We start from the raw sequence: 19,284 nt of genomic DNA on the forward strand, positions 1-19,284 counted from the left end.
GACATCAGATGTGGTTTCCAGCCACTAGAAGGTGATGATTCATCAATGGGAGGGTTAGTCACGACAGTGTGCAGTACAATGTGGTTCTTAAATGAAACAGTTTATTTATTCAGTCCGCCACTGCTATCAGAAAGGAAAAAAAATTGATAAAAAGAGACTCACTTGTTCAGTGCAAAACAGCAGTAAGACAAACAAACAAATTCCTGAGATTTAATGTTCGGCTCTTAATTTTTCTAAATGCAGAAAATGATTTGCTCGTGCGCAGCGATGTTCACGCTAATCGAACCTGCTGTAAGCTGCAGCTTTATTTAAAGACACTGGAGAAAGTGAAAAGTCAAGTCAACCAAAGATTCACTGGTTCACTTTGGCAATGTCATCAAAAACAGAGCAGTGTTTACCGCACCAAAAATATGCAAATTGCTCTTAGAATAGTTCACAAAGAGGATAATCTTAAATAAGAGCTCAAAGAGAGGAAAAATGAAATACTTCATGTACTTAAATCTAATAGTCTTTCGAGTGATTTCACTGCTAATAGTTTTGTGTTGGTTGTTTAAGGGGATTTTAGTGCTCATTTTTCCATTCTGGGTCCACATGCTGCTGGAGGGGACTCTCCTCTGCTACTGGACCTGAGACAAATACAGAAAGTCACAAAAGTTCAGTTTCCCACAAGCAGGAAATTTCATGGCTGCTTTGTGCAAGTGATATTAGCCTCAATAAATGTTTTGTTCACATGCAATTGCTAACGTGTTACTATCTCAGCTGTAGCTAGTTATGATCCAGGCAAGCACAGGACATCACTTGAGGCAATTTGTGTCAGTTTCATCAAGTGTATAGATGCACTAACTTTCAGAGTCCAGGCTGATTTTCAGGGTTGCCAGTCTCGACACAAAATCGTCTTCCTCTTCTGCGTCTTTTAAGTCAAATCCTGTGTAACCCTTACTTTCCACACAGTAGCTGATGAACCTGCAAATGAAAAACCACAAATTAAGTAAACAAACAAACAACAAATTAAATAACAACTGGAAAAAAAAATTAAAAAAAACTTGCGCTGAGCGAAACTGTGCGACACAATAAGAAGCACTTAACAAACTGTTCTGTCGAGTGCTGTTTCCAAGGTCAAGAATACACTTTCAGTTTGAAAAATCACATCACATGCGAACACAAGGCTCTTAACTCAGTGTCTGCAGCTGAAAGAATCCTCTTTATGTCTCCTAATGCTGACATGAAAAGGATTCTTTACGCGGCCAGCTTTGACTTACTTCGCCCAGGTGGGGTCCTTGTCGAGGATCACCGGGTTTCCCACAACGATCAGCAGAGACCTGGCTCTTGTCACGGCCACATTGAACCTCTGCAGAGTAGATACATACATAGAAATAGAGAAATTAATAAGCTGCTCTGACGACAAACATATTAAAAGATTCTGGTGGTTTCAATAGGGCTGCGACAGACCTTTTCATTTGACAAGAATCCAATGTTGAAGTCTTTGTCCATCCTGACGTAGTTGACGCTGCTGCGGACAGTGGAAATCATAATGATCTTCCTCTCTTGTCCCTGAAACTCCTCCACAGACCCCACCTGATGGAGTCAAGAGAAATGTTGTGCAGCCAGTTTAGGAGAGAGACTTTTTTCTCAATTTTTAAAAATTATATAATTATTATAATTATTTACAGCAGTATTACTAACCTTGAGCTCTTTCAGATCACTCCATTGACTCAGCGCTGAGACGGACTTCAGGGCTTTTTGGATTTTCTCAACCTGTTAGAAAAGTGATCATGTTACCAGTGACAAGTTAAAACTTCGCTTCTCATCTCTAAAATGCGTAAACGCAACGCTCACTTGTTTCCTGTAGGGGGCGATTATTCCGATGTCTTTCGCAGAGAGTTTGGGGAGGCCTTTCTTTCCTTGGGTTTCCATCAGCTTGGTGAGGTAGTCGACCAGAACTTCAATCTCAGACACGTTGAAGAAAGACGGACTGTTGGCCTCTCTCTCGTCTTTCCCAATCACCCCGTGGAAGATCACTGGGAAACCCTGTAGTGATGTGGGAGTGAGCAGTTGTCAGTTAATCATGTTATCCCTGCGGTTTACATGCTCTTTAATGACCTGTGTATTTTGTTTACGCCACATCCTGTTTAGTTTTTGTTGTTGCTCACTTTTGGCTTTTGTCTCATGCTCGATTGTCATCCTAAAAGAAGCATTCCTCTTTAAACCGCCCAGAACTTATGAGTTTAGATTTTTTCATGCAATTTCATTTTTGCCCTTTTTTTTCATTCCCAAATTAGATTTCTTTTCCCTAATGAGATCTAATTTGTCCTAATAATATTTATCTTGTTCCCTGTGCAACTCTGAAGCTGGTTACTGTCTTCAGTTCATTTAGATAATGAGTGCTGATGCTTTATGACACTAATCATAATTACAGGGACACTCATGCGATTTAGTATTGCACTTCCATAAAGTTGGGGGACTTTGGAGAGAGGGAATAACGAGAAATATGGTCAAGCATTGGTGCAGCAGAGGCAGATATATCCTGGTATGAGTCAAACTCCAGAAACCCTGGATCCTACATGTCCTACAGTGAAACTCAATAAATGGTAAATAGACTTTTCTATTCTTATCAACCACTCATGCCACATTCATCCCACTCACACACATGGGAATCACATGGGATACATGGGATTCAGTATCTTGCCCGAGGACACTTCACCATGCGGACTGGAGGAGTCAGGGATCAAACGACCCTCTGATTAGTGGATGACCCCGACCCACTTTACCTCCTGAGCCACAGCTTCTTATAGCATCCCCTTAAAAGGATGCACCACTAAAGTTGGTCATAAATATGTAAGCCACAGACATTTTATGTGGAGCTGCTGTAAGATGCACTCTTCAGAAATCTTTGCTGTGTGAATCAGGATGATTTAGGTCTTGAGATCATTTTTGAAAAATTAAAAAAAACAAACCTTTTTGGGGAGGTATTCCCAGTTGCAGAACGCCTCACGGTCAAACTGGTCAGCAAACACCTGCAGTTCGTTCTCATAGAAGAGCTGGTTGGGGATTTTCAGAATGGCAGGATGAGACCTGAGTAAGAAGGAGAAAACAAAAGGCTGAAGAGTTTTAATCAAAACTGCCTGATTATCAACAAGCAACTCTGACAAAGCACAACGGAGGTGAAGAGTGACAGACGCACCTGTAGTTTCGCAGCAGTTTGGTGACAAAGCGAGTGTCAAAGTGTCCGGACTCTGTACTTTTCTGATACAAATTGTTTCGTGTCATCAGCCTCTCCAGCAGAGAAAGCCCTGGAGATCATTCAAACAAACAAACAAACAAACAAACAAACATCACATTAACTGCCGTAACAGAGGGCGATGGAATACATCAAGACAGAGAAATGTCTCACCGAGTCCGTGCTGCAACGCGAAAGGAGATCGAATGATCGGTCCCAGCTGCTTGGGATCTCCTGCCAGCACGAACTGACCCTGCTCTGGGTTGAGCAGACCTGTGCCACAAAGTGAAAAGGTCGCCAAGTGATTAACAAGATAAATCAGTTCCATTAACCGTGTTTGTTGAAATTTCGACCTTTAATCATAAGAGCTCCATTAAGGAGAGATGGGTGTGTCTTGCTCTGTATTTCCTGCACTTTTTTCGAACTTTTTGTTTAAAATCACCACTCCCACTCCCACGCAGGATTTCCGCAGTAATGTTTGCTAAGCTGTGAAAATGGACAAAATTTACAATCCCAAATTCTTGTCCACCACATTCCTCACATTCCTAGTTTTGTCCCTGTCCTTTTGACCTGCAGAATTTTTTATTTTTTTATTGTGGTGTTTAATATACAGATGAAATCTGCCAAAGTCTGAGACATAATTTCATCATTTTAAGTGTGAAATCTTGATCTTTCACTTTATTTTTTTTAATTTTAGTGCACCATGAAGATTGTGATGTAAAGATAGGTCGTCCTTCATTTAATTAAAAATCAAGATATGATCTGCGAAATCCTGCTTGATAGATAAATTAGTTTGTTATGCACCTTTAAAATATGCCTCGGTTTTTAACTTGCTCTAAGATTTTGCAGGTACAAGATTTCACTGAAAACAAAAGACTTATTGTAGTGTACCGAGAGTTTACCTGCAATAGCAATGACGCACTCTGGCTCCACTGCCTGGCCTCCTTCATCCACAAACACATGAGTAAAATGACCAACTGGGATTCCTCCAGACACAAGTCTGAAAACAGAAACACACAGCAGAAATTTTACAATAGTAACGTGAAAGACAGAGAGGATGTCTCATGATGCAAAGAATGACACCAAAGCGTCTTTTAATTATAAGGATAATTTTAAGCGACCGGCTCTTACCTTCCAGCTGTGATCATAGTTGTCACTATGATTGCGTATTTCATCAGAATTTCTTTCTCTGGATATACAAAGCAATCTTGTGTCTCATCCCAGTTACAATATTTCTGCAGGAGCCAGAAGATATGACATGTACAATAAGAAAAAACAAACTTAATCTACATTCAAGGTCGACTTCGTGTTTGTAAAAACAGATGTAATCAGTGAGTCATTCAGTTCAGGCTGGTGAACTCACTGATGATCATCACTGTGATTATGCGGAACCTGCTTAAGATGCAAGAGTACTTGCTTGAGTTACTATGACATATAAATATCTTTGCTTTCAATTTTGTTTTTTTTCCTCCATAGACACACGTATACACACACACACACACACACACAATGTCACAATGTTCATGAAACATGCAGATGGTTGCTCTGAACACAACAAATATCAGATGAAGTGAGTCCTGATGTTTTTACCCACTGTTAACTTTAATATCTGGTATGTCCACCTTTTGCAGCAATTACTGCAGCACATCTCTCTGGCATAGTGTCAATATATTTCCTGAGAACTTCATCACTAATGTTCTCTCGTGCCTTCTGCAACTCAAGCCAAAGGCCTTCCTTTGAATCTACAATAGATCTGTCCAGTTTATTTTCCAACTCGCTCCAAATTTGCTCGACTTTACACCAATCTTCCTTTGACCATTTCTTGTGTTCTTTTGTAAATTTCAGGCGTTTCACTCTATTTATCTCTTTCAGTAATGGTTTCTTTGCTGCTATTCTGCCAGCAAGTCTTTATTCTCCCAGTTTCCGACGCACAGTTCTTGAAGACACTGTTGCACCATTAGTCATTGTGGTGCTGATCTCGTTCTCATGAGGTCTTTCTTCGGTCCTTCTTCGGTCCTTAAGACTGAGAATTTTGAGATGCTTCACTTGTCTGTCTGAAAGTTTATTTTTTCTACCTCTCCCCTGTCGGTTCTGGTGTGATTGGTGGTCTAAAGTGTACTTTACAGTGCTTGGACTGCATCTCAAGTCCTTGGCTGTGCGGCGGTAACTCCATCCAGCATCAAAAAGGGCCTTTATTCGAACCTGTTGCTCATGTTCACCTCATGTTCAAAGAGCAACATGTGCTTCAAGACTACTTCTCGAGGCTTTGAATCTATACCAATTGGTGGTGTGGCCTCAGTGACAAAACCCTGATGTTACCAATCACTTAATGAGCAGGAGGGGCCTTGTACATTCAAAAGAATCACACAGCTGTGTCCTCAGACTCTTGTATCACCATCAATTTAACCACGATCGCACCTGACAATGATTACACAAGTAATTAGGCTTCTTCTGTGAAGGAACATGATTGTGTGACATTGATAGTGATAAAGGCCTAGCTTGTTTTTTGTAAGGAAAATGACCTAAATCTCCTTATGATGGCTCTATTCTATGGTTTATAGAGCATGATGATGAGTTTGTAGATATTTTATTCGTTTTATGGGTATTTTAATGGCCAATTCAACAAAAACAACTGAACCTCTTAAATATGCCAAGTGTTAATTTTGGCCACCACTGTATATATACGAATAAAGATTTTGTTGATAAGATACATTTAATTCTAGGCCACAGATTCACTGAATCACAGGACATGAAAGGCTCAAATGTGCTTTTAGACAGTTTACCAACAATGAGACCTCAGTTGCTTCTTGGCCAGTAAACAGATTATCTTGTGCATATTAAAAGAAAGGCAGCTGATGCTCACCAGCAGGTTCTTCGGGACGCTGTTGGGGTCTCGGCTGCTGGCGTACACGCGGTAAACCTGGTGAGGATCCGTGTGTACCATCAGTCTCTCGCAGAGCAAGTCACACGCACTGTTTGAAGGGGCACAGGCGAGGATGTGGGCTGATGGATCTGCCCTGCTGACCTGACAGCACGAGGAAAAGGGAAATTCATTACTCATACTTATTGACATATGAACAGTTGTGTTGTTTTAAGGTAACAATTTATTGGAAACAATCATATAATCGTGCATATTAAAAATACATTAGAACATTTATGCAAATTGATAAGGCCTATTATGAACCAAACTGGAATGACCAGTCTATTGTAAACACTATGAGTTCATCTTAAAGGCTCAATACGGCTGATTATTTACTTCCATCATATGGATGTTTAAACATTTTATCAGGCTACATATCATCCTCCCTTTTATTGTTGAAGAGCTCCCCCTTGCTTATCCCACAAATAATAAATGTCAGTGATCAGTTCATTAATTTAAAGCACCCTGTATCATACAGTAAGTATTTCTCTTTAACATTAAATATGCATGACTAAGTAAATCTGCCTCCTCCGGGTGGGGTTTGATCAGATATGACTCACAGTGGTGTCTCCGCGGTAACCAAAGCAAACAACAACACAACACCTGCTGGCAGATTTCTGATGGTGATTGCTATGCTGTTAAAATCTGATAATAGTGTGTTCACCCTAGCGATTATTTTTTTATCATCGATTGATCAGTTGATTAATTTTCTTGGAAAATCCCTTGGGCTAAAAAAAAAAAAAAAAAAAAAAAACATTGGAAAACAGTAAAAAAAAATTGCCATCATAATAACACAAATGTGATGTCACCAAATGTCTTGTTCTGTCTGAGAAAACTTATATATTCAATTTACTATGATGCAAGTAAAAAGTAGAAAATCATCAGAGCGAAGAAACTAAAACCAGATTTTTGCTTGACACATCAGGCAAGGAAAACATTATAATGTGTCTGTAAATTTAAGACTTTTTAATACATTCTAGGGCCTTGAGGGAGGTGAATTCAATGTTTTGTAGGACGTACAGATATTGTGTTTAATACCTGTTTCATAGCTTCAACCAGTGTGATCGTCTTTCCAGTTCCAGGAGGCCCAAACACAAGATGGGGAGCTGGTTTAGATGACCCGGCGACAATGCGCTGGACCGCAGCGTGTTGCTCTGGGTTGTTTTCCAGCTGACGGTTAAACATCCTGTGAGTAACGTGACAGTGGACACCTTAACACCTTGCACACTGGTGAAATATTTAAAAGTTAAAAAGGGGTGTTGAATATAAGTGAAACAGATCAGCTGAGCAGAGTAAAACATTTTGAGTGTTTTAATGTGTCTCTGTAGCTTATTAACAGATAAGGGGACAAAAGCTTCTGACTATCAAGTCTGAGCAGATAATAACAGTGAACGTTGCCTGTTCCAGAAAACATTATATTTTACCACATCCACTTGAGTTCAGTTTAACCAAAGAACAGTATTCCCCCTCCTGTGAGCAAGATATGGTGGATGAGCGCCAGGGGAGAACTGAGGTGAAGGCTGCTGAGCTCACACTCACACATTTGAAGTTCATATCGTCTTATCGCTGATGCCAGATACTTTAAGCTTCTCTGTAATACAAGTGCTTGAGATACACTACTTTAAGATGATTAGGTTTGTATATTTATAGATAACACTACATCCATGAGTGTTTTTTGTGCTGTGTATGCATGTATTTTGTGTGTGTTGGCACCAGACCTGAGTTTAGGCATGGAAAGATTAGTCACTGCTGCACCAGATGGGAACAGCACCTCTTCGAGCTGATGTTTTGTTGCCAAGTCCACTGCCCGATGCTGCAGCTTCAAGGGGAACCGGTTGATAGTAAACTCCACGTTAAACTTCATATTGCTGATAAATGTCTGCAACAACCTGAGAGAGGAACAGAAAGTGAGAGGGACATGTAGGTTAGGTCATTTTTTCTGGGTTTTTGAATAGACATGAATCTTTAGTCCATCTTTTACCTCTTCGAGAAGCCCAGCTTCACACTATCCAGCTCCACCCTGTGAACATATCCGGTGTACACAGTGATCGGCTGGACTTTGTCCTCAGATTTGGACACCCTCAGACAGTCTCCTCGAAGTACAGATGGACGATTCTCAGCAACACCAGGAACCTGTTGCAGAATATAAATGTTGGTTTGTGTTAAAGTTTCCAACACAGGTCACTGAGCTTACAGCTGATCAGCAAGCTTTCAGAGGACAACTACATATTATTATTATTATATATAAGCAGAACAAAAACAATGTGCAAAAACCAGTTATACAAAGATTTGTTCATATATGGCATTTACAAACCTTTTAAGAGAATTTGTGGTATCTACCAATTTTCACGTACTTTTTCACTTAGGTATGAATGAAGTTCACGAGTGGTCCAGACCTGTCATACACTCTTTGGCCTTAAGATCTATTTGTAAGTTTTCTGTGCTATAATTCACCGTCCGAGCAGCGCTATATCTTCAGGACAGATTGGAGGCTACAGTGAGTCGCTATCAGAAAGTGACAAGAGGGACCGGGGGCTAGCTGGTTAACGTGCTAACTTCAGAAGAAGAAAAAGACGAGATAGAGACAAGAGTTAACATTGACGTTGCTTTCCACTGCTGGAGACAGCTCTCTGTGAGTAAAGGAATGAAGTTTGATGCTGAATCACAACGTTTCCTCTAGACTGTTAAGTAAACAGCTGTTAATGCTAACATTAGCTATGTAGCGATATCAAAACTTACATATAGGTCCTTTAACCTCAGTAGTTCGTTAGTTAGGATCTTTATGCAGGTCTCTGTCCAGTAGCATCCTCTGTTTACATCACTTAGTGCAGGCTGTGGTATTTCCTCATCTAATATCTCAGTGATTGTCCTCTGCCTGACCACCTCACATATTAGTCATGGGCCGCATTTAACTTAATGGAGCCTAAACCATGCTTCTCTCACACCACAGTGCTTCTCTCAATTGTTTCAGCTCTTATAATATGGCTACTGACTGCTACATTTGTTAGGTTTTTGTCGCTGATTTCAATGTTTTCTAATTAAGATTTCCTTACTCTGAGAGTGAGCAGTTTTCTCATGCTTTGGCTCAGCGTCATGGTTTGATTGTGGAGGTCATACTTCCTGATGTCCACCTCCATCTGTATCTCCTCCAGGTGCAGCAGCAGGTGAAATCGATGAGAGTAGTTCTTAATCTTCAGGGAACAGTTGAGGAGGCTCCTGGACGCACAGCACAGACACGGACATTGTGTTTAAGAGGAGGTCAATTATATAAGATACTTAACCTGTCAAAGGCTTGGTTAGCTGTAATCAGTTAGACCAGTTTCTCACCTCTGGAAATCCACAGAAAAAGAGCTCTGCAGTCTGTGACAACACCTTTGTGTTGTTTACATCTGCTACTGTCTTGTTCACGTTTACTACTAATTAATCTGAGACTGATCATAGGCACAGCAGTCTGCTAGAAGACCACCTGATTTGTCTTGTTAACTTCTGCTACTGATTGATCTGAGACACAACTAAAACATTGTAACATTATGTGGTGTGTAAATAACTCTGTGACCATGAGTTCAACTCTTTTTGCCTCACGGGTCATTTTGACCCGAAGACCATCTTTGTACCTTTTTTTGTACAGCTTACATGGAAATGTGAATAAAAGAAACATTTCACTTTTTCCACTGTTGGTGCCAAATTAGGCAAAGTCATAAAATTTAAAGTTAAAAAAATATCGTTTAGGGGATTTTTTTTTGGTTTTTAACACAGTGGCGGGTCATTTTGACCCGAGGACAACAGGAGGGTTAATGGAGCCTAAACCATGCTTCTCTCACACCACAGTGCTTCTCTCAATTGTTTCAGCTCTTCTAATATGGCTACTGACTGCTACATTTGTTAGGTTTTTGTCGCTGATTTCAATGTTTTCTAATTAAGATTTCCTTACTCTGAGAGTGAGCAGTTTTCTCATGCTTTGGCTCAGCGTCATGGTTTGATTGTGGAGGTCATACTTCCTGATGTCCACCTCCATCTGTATCTCCTCCAGGTGCAGCAGCAGGTGAAATCGATGAGAGTAGTTCTTAATCTTCAGGGAACAGTTGAGGAGGCTCCTGGACGCACAGCACAGACACGGACATTGTGTTTAAGAGGAGGTCAATTATATAAGATACTTAACCTGTCAAAGGCTTGGTTAGCTGTAATCAGTTAGACCAGTTTCTCACCTCACTGATGGAAGTTTCTGCTTGGCATTTGGAGAGAGGTACCCGGAGTCCTCCATCCTTTGTTTAGCCAGTTCCTTTAGGTAATGAGGGTACTTGTAGTCTCCTAATTTCACTGCTGTCCTTAGATGATGCACAGCAGAACTGCAAAACACAAAAGTCATTATTATTGTAATCAGCATGAATAGAACACAATTTAAGTAACGGTTCTGGGTCAGTTTGTTGATCAATTTCAATTACAAGTGAAGAAAATTGCTTCAACAAACTCCCAAATCAAACATTTGAACTGAGGTCTGTGGCAGTGGTTTTCCTGCTACTGAGGATCCCTTTATTTGAAGTAAGCAAGTTTGTTGCATTCATCTGCTACATGCTATATTAAACTCTGGGAGCAGCATTATTATCTCTTAAATAACTTGTCATAAAAGTGAATTTAGATTCATTTATATTGTGAGACTAAGACTGGTTTATAATTTATAACTTACTTTTCGGGAGGCACTCCCTCCACTATCACTGTTTCCACTGGCTTGTATGTGACCACCTGAAATGGTTTGTAAGGAGCCACGGGCCCCAGCTCCACAGCCAGTGGGGTCCTGGCAATAGCTTCCATCTCTCTCACGATGCAGAAAGGCGCAGACCAGGGAAGATCTGGGCAGAACTCAAAGTACATCGTGGCAGGGAAGTACCCAAAATGATTCAGTGTGTACCGAACCATGACTTCATAGCTTTCCCCTGCAGGCAGACAGAAAGAAACAAGAGGAGCTGTAAGTATTACTTGCCCTTCTTCAGTATGTTTTCTGTCAGTTGAAAGAGAGAAGATGTCTCACCAGGACAGAGGAACAGGGGACAGGCTCTGGTCACCCTCCTCTCATCCTCCAGAGTGAAACAGCGTATCCTGTGCAGGGCGGTGTAGTAGGTGAAGTAGATGCAGTTTTTGCCCTTGTTTACAATGTGGAACCTGATGACGAACAACTCCCTCAGACGGTCCACAGTGAACTGAACCTTTCCTCCGCTCGCCGATGGATCTGAAGTGATCTCAATGCCGCCCTTATCAGCTGTCAGCTTCTTCCTGTGAGAGAGAAGCAGGATCAGGCTGATGCACCTCAATGTCAGTCCATCCTGGTGGTTGACATACAATACATACCATGTATCTGTAACTTTTCCAGATTAAGTCTGAGCAGGGAGCTATGTTTGTCGTCACTTCCACCCCCTGTCTTTCCCTTTTCCCCTCGAGACTGCTGACTGTGAAATTAAGGCAAGACTGGAAATAATCTAAAAAAAACAGCCAAGTTATTTTTCATAGTGAAAATATCTCTTATTGGGGTAAGAAATCAATTTGGATCACATGCAAACTGCTTTGCCTCAAGGGTTTTAATCAATCACATTTTTGATGTTACTGAGTAATCTGCAATTTTTCTTCCTTGCTTTAGGACAAAACTGACAACTGCTGATATTAATTATTTCTTTAAAAAATAGTTTGTAATGAGGACAATTAGGGAAAATAATAATCCCAGATGACTTTGGCCCATCTCAGCCTCAGAGAGCCTCGTCAAGGTTTAACTCCCCTCCACACAGAATTCTTCCAGCCATTCACACTTACATTCACTCCTATGGGCAATTTAGCTTGCAAGTTTTCGATTATAGTTGCTGATTGATTTTCTGTCGATCAACTAATCAGTTAATCGACTAATTGTTGCGGCTCTCTATATCCGCATCGTACATGGCTCACACTCAAATGTACGTACCTGTCCACCTTTAACTTGTGAAGGATTTCTGTGGCCAGCTTCTTCTTGGGGGTCAGCACAGGTATCACAGGGGTGGAGGGGGCAGGGGAGGGTGCAGGTGTCTCAGCTGTCTCCTGAGGGCCAGAGCTGGGAGTGTGTGGCTGAGGGGCCCGGGGCCTCCTCCACTGGTCACAGTACACTCTAACCTGCAGTGGAGATAAAAATTATATGATATTTCCTCATTTTATTTATACACAAAACATGTCCAGTCTTATCTTGTCATAACCCTCCAGCAACAGACGTCACTAGAGGTCGCTGCATTTCTTACCTGTGGTCTGGCATTTATGAAGATTCTCCCTTGTCTTACGTGGACTTTGTTGAATCTCAGAAGAGCATGTAAAACACTGTTAAATGTGGCGTCTTTTATTCCTTCTCTGGGAACGAAACACAAGACATGGAGGTAAGGGTGTTACACACAGTCCAGTGTAACAGATGCCCCTACGAGACACTTGTTCACCGCAGCCTACCTGCCCTTAAATTCAGAGTTGTAGATGTCTCGAAGTTCCTTTTTGCTCGTGGTAGAAACTCTTTCTCCCAGGAATTCAATGAAGTCCAGTCCGGATTCAAGCGAGTCCTTCAGCGACGACGGCATTTTGACTTGCTTGAGGCCGCTGCCGTTACTGAATATCGGCTGACTGAAATGAGGAAGTTCATCTGCTGACCAACTATTCATTACCCTCAATTTCCTCAAGTATTACTGTGGCTGTTTGGTGTCTGTGTGCTCTGACACTGAGGGCATTGGCATTTTTTTTTTTTTTTTTTTTACGTATTTTGCACATGTACGTGGATTCGCAGTGAACGGGAATTCAACTTTAACACGGGCATTAATTTGTGATTCATATTTTAGGTTAAAACATCAAAACACTTATTTGTAGATCAGTTGTTTGGCACAGTTTCACGCAAAACGCTAGCGGATCAACGCTCCCTAATGGCCCCAGTCAGGGAGCGTCTACAAATTAGTTTTGTACAAAGAAAGCGAAAACACCTCAGTGACAGAACAAAATACCGAGTCGAAGCGAAAAACTTTAGCACGAGGTCTCCTCTCTTATCTGCCTTACAAAGAGATCTCAGTTACATTTCCTTACTCGTCATATATGATAAATACACGGGCTCTCTCAGACACGGTATTGTTGACACTCCCTGGGCTGCAGTTATTACATAATCACTGACAGAGCAGGTACCGAGGTCTTCCTCTGTAAAATGGGTCAATGCTTCCGTCGATTTAAAATACGTTATAGTACTTTATGAAACGTTAAAACACACCTAGCTGCTTTAAATGATTAATTATAGCTTTAATAATTGATATTAAAGACTGATAAGCTTAGAATTCCCTAACCAAATTATAAAATATTGTTGTTGTTTTTTAAATATAGGTCATAAAATTGACAGTAGTAGTAGTATCTTTAAATGTTTCTTCTGGCCCGATCAACAACTAAATAAAATAAATCTTCACACTTGAAGTTTGGAACCAGAGAAAATTTAGATTTTTTCATTTGATAACTAACTTAACCACCTCACTATGTTCACGATTTTACAATTTCCCCAAATGGTCTATACACTTTAGAAAATAGTAGAGCCCCGGATGACTACTTCTATTATATTACATAAGATAATCAATTTAGTATAATGTAAAACATGAAAAAAACATTAAGTTCTCACACCAGAGAGGCTGGAACCATCAAATATTTGGCATTTTTTCTTCTATAAAAAAAAAAACTTTACACAGAAATAGCAGTAAATTATTTTTCATTAAAATATGCAACCAGGGCAGTAGCCCAAATCATAGAAATGTGCAAATCCAGTGCAGCTACCACCTGGGATTTTCTATTGAATCACAATAGAAAAAGCGTTGCTTTTTATTTATTCATTAAACCTTTCAATTATATATTCTGCAGAATGTCTACATTAAGGCCAAGTGCCAGGTTTCAATTGTAGTGGCAATTTCTAAATCCTTTTATTTCAGTTGATTTAGTTTTTTGCTTAAAAACAGCCAAATTTAGTCAGAAAATTCAGAATCAGAATATGGTATCCAGGCTCTCTTAAAAAAAAAAGAAGAAAAGAAAGAAAGATGTAAGACGCAAAAGATCATCATTACTTGAAAGATCGTATTTGGTGCAACATTTTTATTTCATGAATATTAAATGTACTTACAGTTTGTATAAAAAAATATAGCAAAAGCTAAAGGCAAACAGCTGGCAAGAGGACACCAATACTTAATCAGTCTGGGGGTGTAATGACAATGTCTCCCTATAACAGAGAGAAAGAAAGAGCTAAGTTTCAACAGGGAAGACAAAACCTGGTCAGTGAATGGGGAAAAGAAAAGACATTTATGCTTTTCCATGCATGCATAAATAGGAATGCAGGAAGCATAAATATGTACAGATGGGACTAAAATAGAAACCGTGTAATTTGGCGCTGTCAAGTCTCTTTCCAGTCAGATAACATATCAAATTGCATACACCATTTGCCTTCTGTTAATAAAAAACTATAGAGGTATTGGTAAGCTCTTAGAGAACATCAGTTATGTTTTTATAGAAAGTGTAAATTAGTTGCTACATGAAAGTCAAAAGGGCTTTGGGAGGATGTGTGTCCATTTGAAGCACTGAGGGATCAGTAACTGTATGTCTATGCGAGAGTTTGAATGGCAAACTTTCACAGTGTCACTAAAGGCATTGTTTGTTGAAAAATAATAATATATGTCTGTAAATGAGTGACAGTTACACCACTCAATGTCATTGTAAATGAAGGCATCCCTTCTTAGTGCTCAACAGAAGCTGTAACGTCTCTTTTAGAGGGACATACAGGATGTTATGTTGTGTCACACACTTTGTGCGAGCTTCAGCCTCTCCCACATCACTTTTGTCGTAAACCCCGGCAGCCTCTGTCCTCTAAGCATTCTGCATCTCTTTGCCGATCTTGTAGCTGAGGATCTTGTTCCAGTCGATCTTGGTGCGGGTGACCGGGAGCTGTCTGCGTAAGGCTTTGAAGGTGGTGTCTGACATGGTCTGATAGTTCTCACTGATGGCCACCTGGGAAGCAAAGATAAACACGTCAGTTCACGCCTTCCTGCTACAAGCAAGTTGCACCATGATGTCATCTGTTAGTTACAGTCAAGTGGAAATATTCAGCAAGAGCTACCGGAGAATGCCAAGCGAGTCCAATTTGATTTTGTATTGTACATACTATGATTATTTTGGAGTGTGAATGTTCAGTGAAATGAAATGGCTCAACAAATACCTGAAATACTCTGGTGTAGAGATAAAAATTGCAATGGCTGATTAATTTTGAAGTTTTGTTGATTTTCTCTCAAAAACCCAGAAAAGAACGGAATTGTTCAATTAATATTTATTCTGATTCCTCCAGTATTATACAGAATGTGTTTTGTGAATTTTATTAGAGGCATGTAAGTAATGATAAATAAAAAGTAAATCTGACAATGAAAAATATTCAAACTGGTATTGTTTGAAAATGTACGAGTGTTGTTCTGGATCTGGCTTATTTGAATTTGTGAGGTCATGTAAACTCATGTGGGCTGGGAATAGTTGACAAAATGACACGCTAATAAAAATCCATTCAATCATTTATACTGAAGGAACTCCTGTGATTCTTAATGCACACATACCTGGTATTCATTCTCTGCATCCTCGATAATTTTCACCAACTCCTTTGCAGTCTGGCTCTCATTCTGCAAAAAAACATACACTCATGGGTTAATTCATCAATTTAAACACACATGAACATCAATCTAATATGAAATGCTCCAATATGTCCATATAATTATTTTCTGCTTGTATTATCAAGACACATGAACTTGAAATATGCAATTAGAGACAATGGTGAAACATCTTTCCTATAAACAGTAACAGAAAAACATTTAATAAGATTAAAAAAGAAAATACTCACAGACACAGTCAGTGCTTCCTGTACATCTTTGTGGCTGACCAGTTGCACATTTCCGTCCTCATAATAATGTACCTGGGATAAACAGAGGACATTCAGATCAGGGAGATTCATACAGCACTCAAACAAAACTAACTTCACAGCAAAGCTCGTGCTATTCTCGATAATCATTCAACATACCTGTATTTTCAAGACTCCAGCCACCTGTGCTGTCGATTGCGAGACACTGAACTTCCATTCAGACCGGCAGCGACCGTTCCTGGGAACAGGAAATGTATAAGAGTATATTTAAAAACAGTCACCTAACGCAACAATACATCACCGACTCTACACTACTCCAACGTAATTGTCCGAATTAATTTGATTAGGAAGGTTGCAATAAGATCATCATCCTCTATCAACTTACCAGAAGTTTTTAGGCTCAAATTGATGACCCTCGATACAAGCGATAATGGTCTGCTGGCCATCGATCGTTTTCCCATAAACCTGCAGCAGATAACACAGGACGAGCGGGTGACTGATTGTGTGTATTGCTGAACATGGCAGCTACGGTTCAGACTGGGACAGCGATCTTACGGTGCAGACTCCAGTGGGGTAGTGCTCCTTGACATAGGCCCTCAGCGCAGAATCACAGGCGTCTCTCCATGACCTGAGGGCTGCCTCGCCCTCATGGGGCTGGGGGTCGCTGGCCTCTTTCCTCAGGTGGTCAAACTTGAAGGAGATTTTATTGTGTGGGTCAAAGAAGCGGCCATTACCCAGGTCTCCATGCTCTGTTATCAGGACCTAGAGGGAAAACAGACAGAGAAACCTGCTGTTACTCAGGAATTGTCTTAATAATAGAGAATATCTAAATACTTTTTCAAAAACAACTTGCCTGATCTTCATATCCATCAATTTTGGCAAGAGTGAACTGATCCATGTTGTACTGGGCAAAGGCGCTGTATCAAAAGAGAATACAACAATACAGTTGCATGCACATCCAGAACATCAATATTTTGTTACATATAAAAAAAAGTAAAGAATAAAACTCACTGAGCCGCGCCCTCTCTGAGAAGATTATCATTGTTAAGCAGCAGACGCACATCTGAAAATGAGAATTAACATAAGCATTGACAAACTGTTTCCATACACATTGGAATACAGGTAGTCCTAAAGATGTCAATCATAAATAAGGCTCACCATTGAAGACTTCATTGAACTCCCCTGGAGGAGCGTGCATCACAAAATTAGCTGCAATACGGATCTAGAAATAAATTAAATGTGTTGTCATAAAACTTAAAAATAGTAAGCGGTATCACATTATCACTAAACACAGTGTGCAACGTAAGGTTTTTGCTTAAAAAAAACTCTATTAGAGCAGAATAAAATTGTCTGCTTAATCACAAGACAATCTGCTGTATGGTGTTTGGAAAAACCTATAGTCAATTTCTTCTCTTTTTGAGAGATGTCAATGAGAAGTGAAAACCCTGCAAATAGCCACTAGAGTGAAGCAGAGAGCAGTCTGCTAACTTTGTTGGCTGCAGGCTTGTTAGCTTGACCACTCCTTACATGGCAGGGAGGGTATGTGGCCCAGGGGCTTTTCTTAGTAGCCAGTATGCAAGTGTAAGCATGTTGTGTCAAGGCCACAGAGTGATGGTTGAGGCAGGTATTAGTGCTGTCATGAGGTGATACTTGGTAAGGACAGTAAGGTATTGGCAACACATACACAGTCAGGCAGCACATAGTTCAGTAGAAGAAGTTGCAATAATCCTGCTGTCTTTTTTTGTGACCTTCGCAGCTTTAACCAGTCCTACATCCTAATGTCACTTCCACATAATAGTGTGCCAGTGATGCCATCTGTCAGGCAGCCAGGGTCATTGAGCCTCCAGGCTGCAGCTGGAAGTGACCTACAAATGGGCTGTCCTGCTCAAGGGGACATTACCATGAGTAACCTAGTTTATTCAACTGTGCTCCTGAATGGTCCATTCAGAGCTCAGAAAGCACTCCCAGGGTCAGACTCTGATTCTCCACCATGAAGATCAAGAGATCATCTGATAAAGATACTCTGGGATGTAGATACCTAATAAAAGTTCAAATAGGGGATTTCAATCCTTGTTTGGGTTTATTTTAAAGCCTCACTGAAGTAAGGCTGGGAGGTGTAAGGTCCTGGCCAGTCCATTAGCTTTAGGAATGCAAAGCATTATTTTTACAACATGTAGCAGCATGACGCAGGCAGCAACCCCAGCCGGTGCAAGCCCCAACAACACTGCAGGAAGACCGCATCTATGAATGTGGTGCGAAAAGTTACAGGCAACACAAGCTAAATGCAAAACAGCTGCAAACTCGAGTTACATGTGTGACTGATGTAATGTTCTGTTGCTATCAAGGCCAGTTTAGGCAGCTAACTACATGAAGTTAGAGTACACTGGGTGTGGGTGGTGGTATGCTGCCGATGCTCTGTCATGATCCGTACTGTAAATGCAGGAAGTAGCTCGACTTCCTTCGATTTAGCATTAGCTCAGCATTTTCAATTTAGTCCAAACTCGCAGCCATCGGCCTCGGCCGCACGAATATGTAATTTTTAATCAAAGAGAGGCAGAATCACACAAGTTATCTAACTTACACCATGTATTTGTGCACAGGAACAACATGTTAGACAGTGCTACAACTCTGAGCTGTCAAATACAGCACTGCCCCGGTTTAGCGGCCCGTTGGGCAGACCGTGCCAAACAGGAAGGGTTTCATACAGCACTGCTATGTTCAAGACAAAAGATTAAAGTTGAGTGAATAATCTCAGTATGAATTTATAAGGTAATACCTTCTCCTCATCGCTGAGCTCTTCGAAATCTGCCATCTTGGTTCAATGAAGTGTTAACAAAGCGACTGCTGGTGTTGCCAGGTTTTGTGTTGTGACTCCTCCTAGCATAACGTGCACTGGGTGGGCTCTCCCTGTCGTCCTGCATTGTCAGTTAATACTTTTAATGACGAGATAGAGACGACTCACATGCAACGTACACGCCTGCTGAACAGCTTACAATATTTGGACCAATATATTATTAATACTAACAATAACTTTTATTTATATCGCACTTTTCAGAAACAATTTACGGAAATTAGTAGGAAAGTTTAGTTCAGAATCAAGCATTTGTAGCCCCTAGATTTATAGGATCTTGTGCGCAGTGCTAGGCTGGGGGGGTATTTTTTATATATATGTGTTACAATACATTTCAATAGACCTACTATGACATAAGTTATACATTTGTTTATTTTAGTTTATTTTTCAAA

General features: G+C 40.4%; 2 protein-coding genes and 1 long non-coding RNA gene across 3 annotated transcripts; 1 reads left to right on the forward strand and 2 right to left on the reverse strand.

The window, feature by feature from the left end:
- Positions 1-839: 839 nt before the first annotated feature.
- Positions 840-14,083, reverse strand: mov10a (Mov10 RISC complex RNA helicase a). Its single transcript, XM_056363456.1, has 21 exons — positions 12,588-14,083; positions 12,389-12,494; positions 12,082-12,266; positions 11,164-11,405; positions 10,822-11,068; positions 10,343-10,483; positions 10,069-10,231; positions 8,119-8,270; positions 7,856-8,026; positions 7,176-7,323; positions 6,081-6,242; positions 4,349-4,452; positions 4,120-4,217; positions 3,392-3,490; positions 3,182-3,290; positions 2,955-3,072; positions 1,837-2,028; positions 1,684-1,755; positions 1,450-1,575; positions 1,260-1,348; positions 840-963 (listed from the first exon to the last, which is right to left on the reverse strand). The coding sequence occupies exons 1-21, from the start codon at positions 12,791-12,793 to the stop codon at positions 840-842; spliced, it is 3,054 nt and encodes a 1,017-aa protein (XP_056219431.1). The 5' UTR covers positions 12,794-14,083.
- Positions 12,400-15,706, forward strand: LOC130160765 (uncharacterized). Its single transcript, XR_008826052.1, has 2 exons — positions 12,400-12,520; positions 15,043-15,706. It is a non-coding gene; the product is annotated as an uncharacterized LOC130160765 (long non-coding RNA).
- Positions 14,224-18,942, reverse strand: capza1a (capping actin protein of muscle Z-line subunit alpha 1a). Its single transcript, XM_056363433.1, has 10 exons — positions 18,818-18,942; positions 17,200-17,263; positions 17,053-17,104; positions 16,895-16,958; positions 16,597-16,803; positions 16,427-16,506; positions 16,201-16,279; positions 16,024-16,095; positions 15,743-15,805; positions 14,224-15,149 (listed from the first exon to the last, which is right to left on the reverse strand). Exons 1-10 carry the CDS (start codon positions 18,851-18,853, stop codon positions 15,009-15,011), a joined length of 858 nt encoding a protein of 285 aa, XP_056219408.1. The 5' UTR covers positions 18,854-18,942; the 3' UTR covers positions 14,224-15,008.
- Positions 18,943-19,284: the final 342 nt, after the last annotated feature.

Source organism: Seriola aureovittata, chromosome 2 (genome assembly GCF_021018895.1).
Source record: "Seriola aureovittata isolate HTS-2021-v1 ecotype China chromosome 2, ASM2101889v1, whole genome shotgun sequence".
Taxonomy (NCBI): domain Eukaryota; kingdom Metazoa; phylum Chordata; class Actinopteri; order Carangiformes; family Carangidae; genus Seriola; species Seriola aureovittata.

Bases quoted from the DNA above. Each gene is read 5' to 3' on its own strand.
- mov10a (XM_056363456.1), bottom strand. From the start codon at position 12,793: ATGAATAGTTGGTCAGCAGATGAACTTCCTCATTTCAGTCAGCCGATA. The intron at 11,069-11,163 runs GTGAGACATCTT...GTCTGCCTGCAG, and splicing joins TCCCCTGTTCCTCTGTCCTG to GGGAAAGCTATGAAGTCATG. The intron at 6,243-7,175 runs GTATTAAACACA...TCGTGCTGTCAG, and splicing joins TGGTTGAAGCTATGAAACAG to GTCAGCAGGGCAGATCCATC.
- capza1a (XM_056363433.1), bottom strand. From the start codon at position 18,853: ATGGCAGATTTCGAAGAGCTCAGCGATGAGGAGAAG. The intron at 17,105-17,199 runs GTGAGCCTTATT...TCTCATTTTCAG, and splicing joins GTTCAATGAAGTCTTCAATG to ATGTGCGTCTGCTGCTTAAC. The intron at 16,959-17,052 runs GTGAGTTTTATT...CTTTTGATACAG, and splicing joins CTCAGAGAGGGCGCGGCTCA to CGCCTTTGCCCAGTACAACA.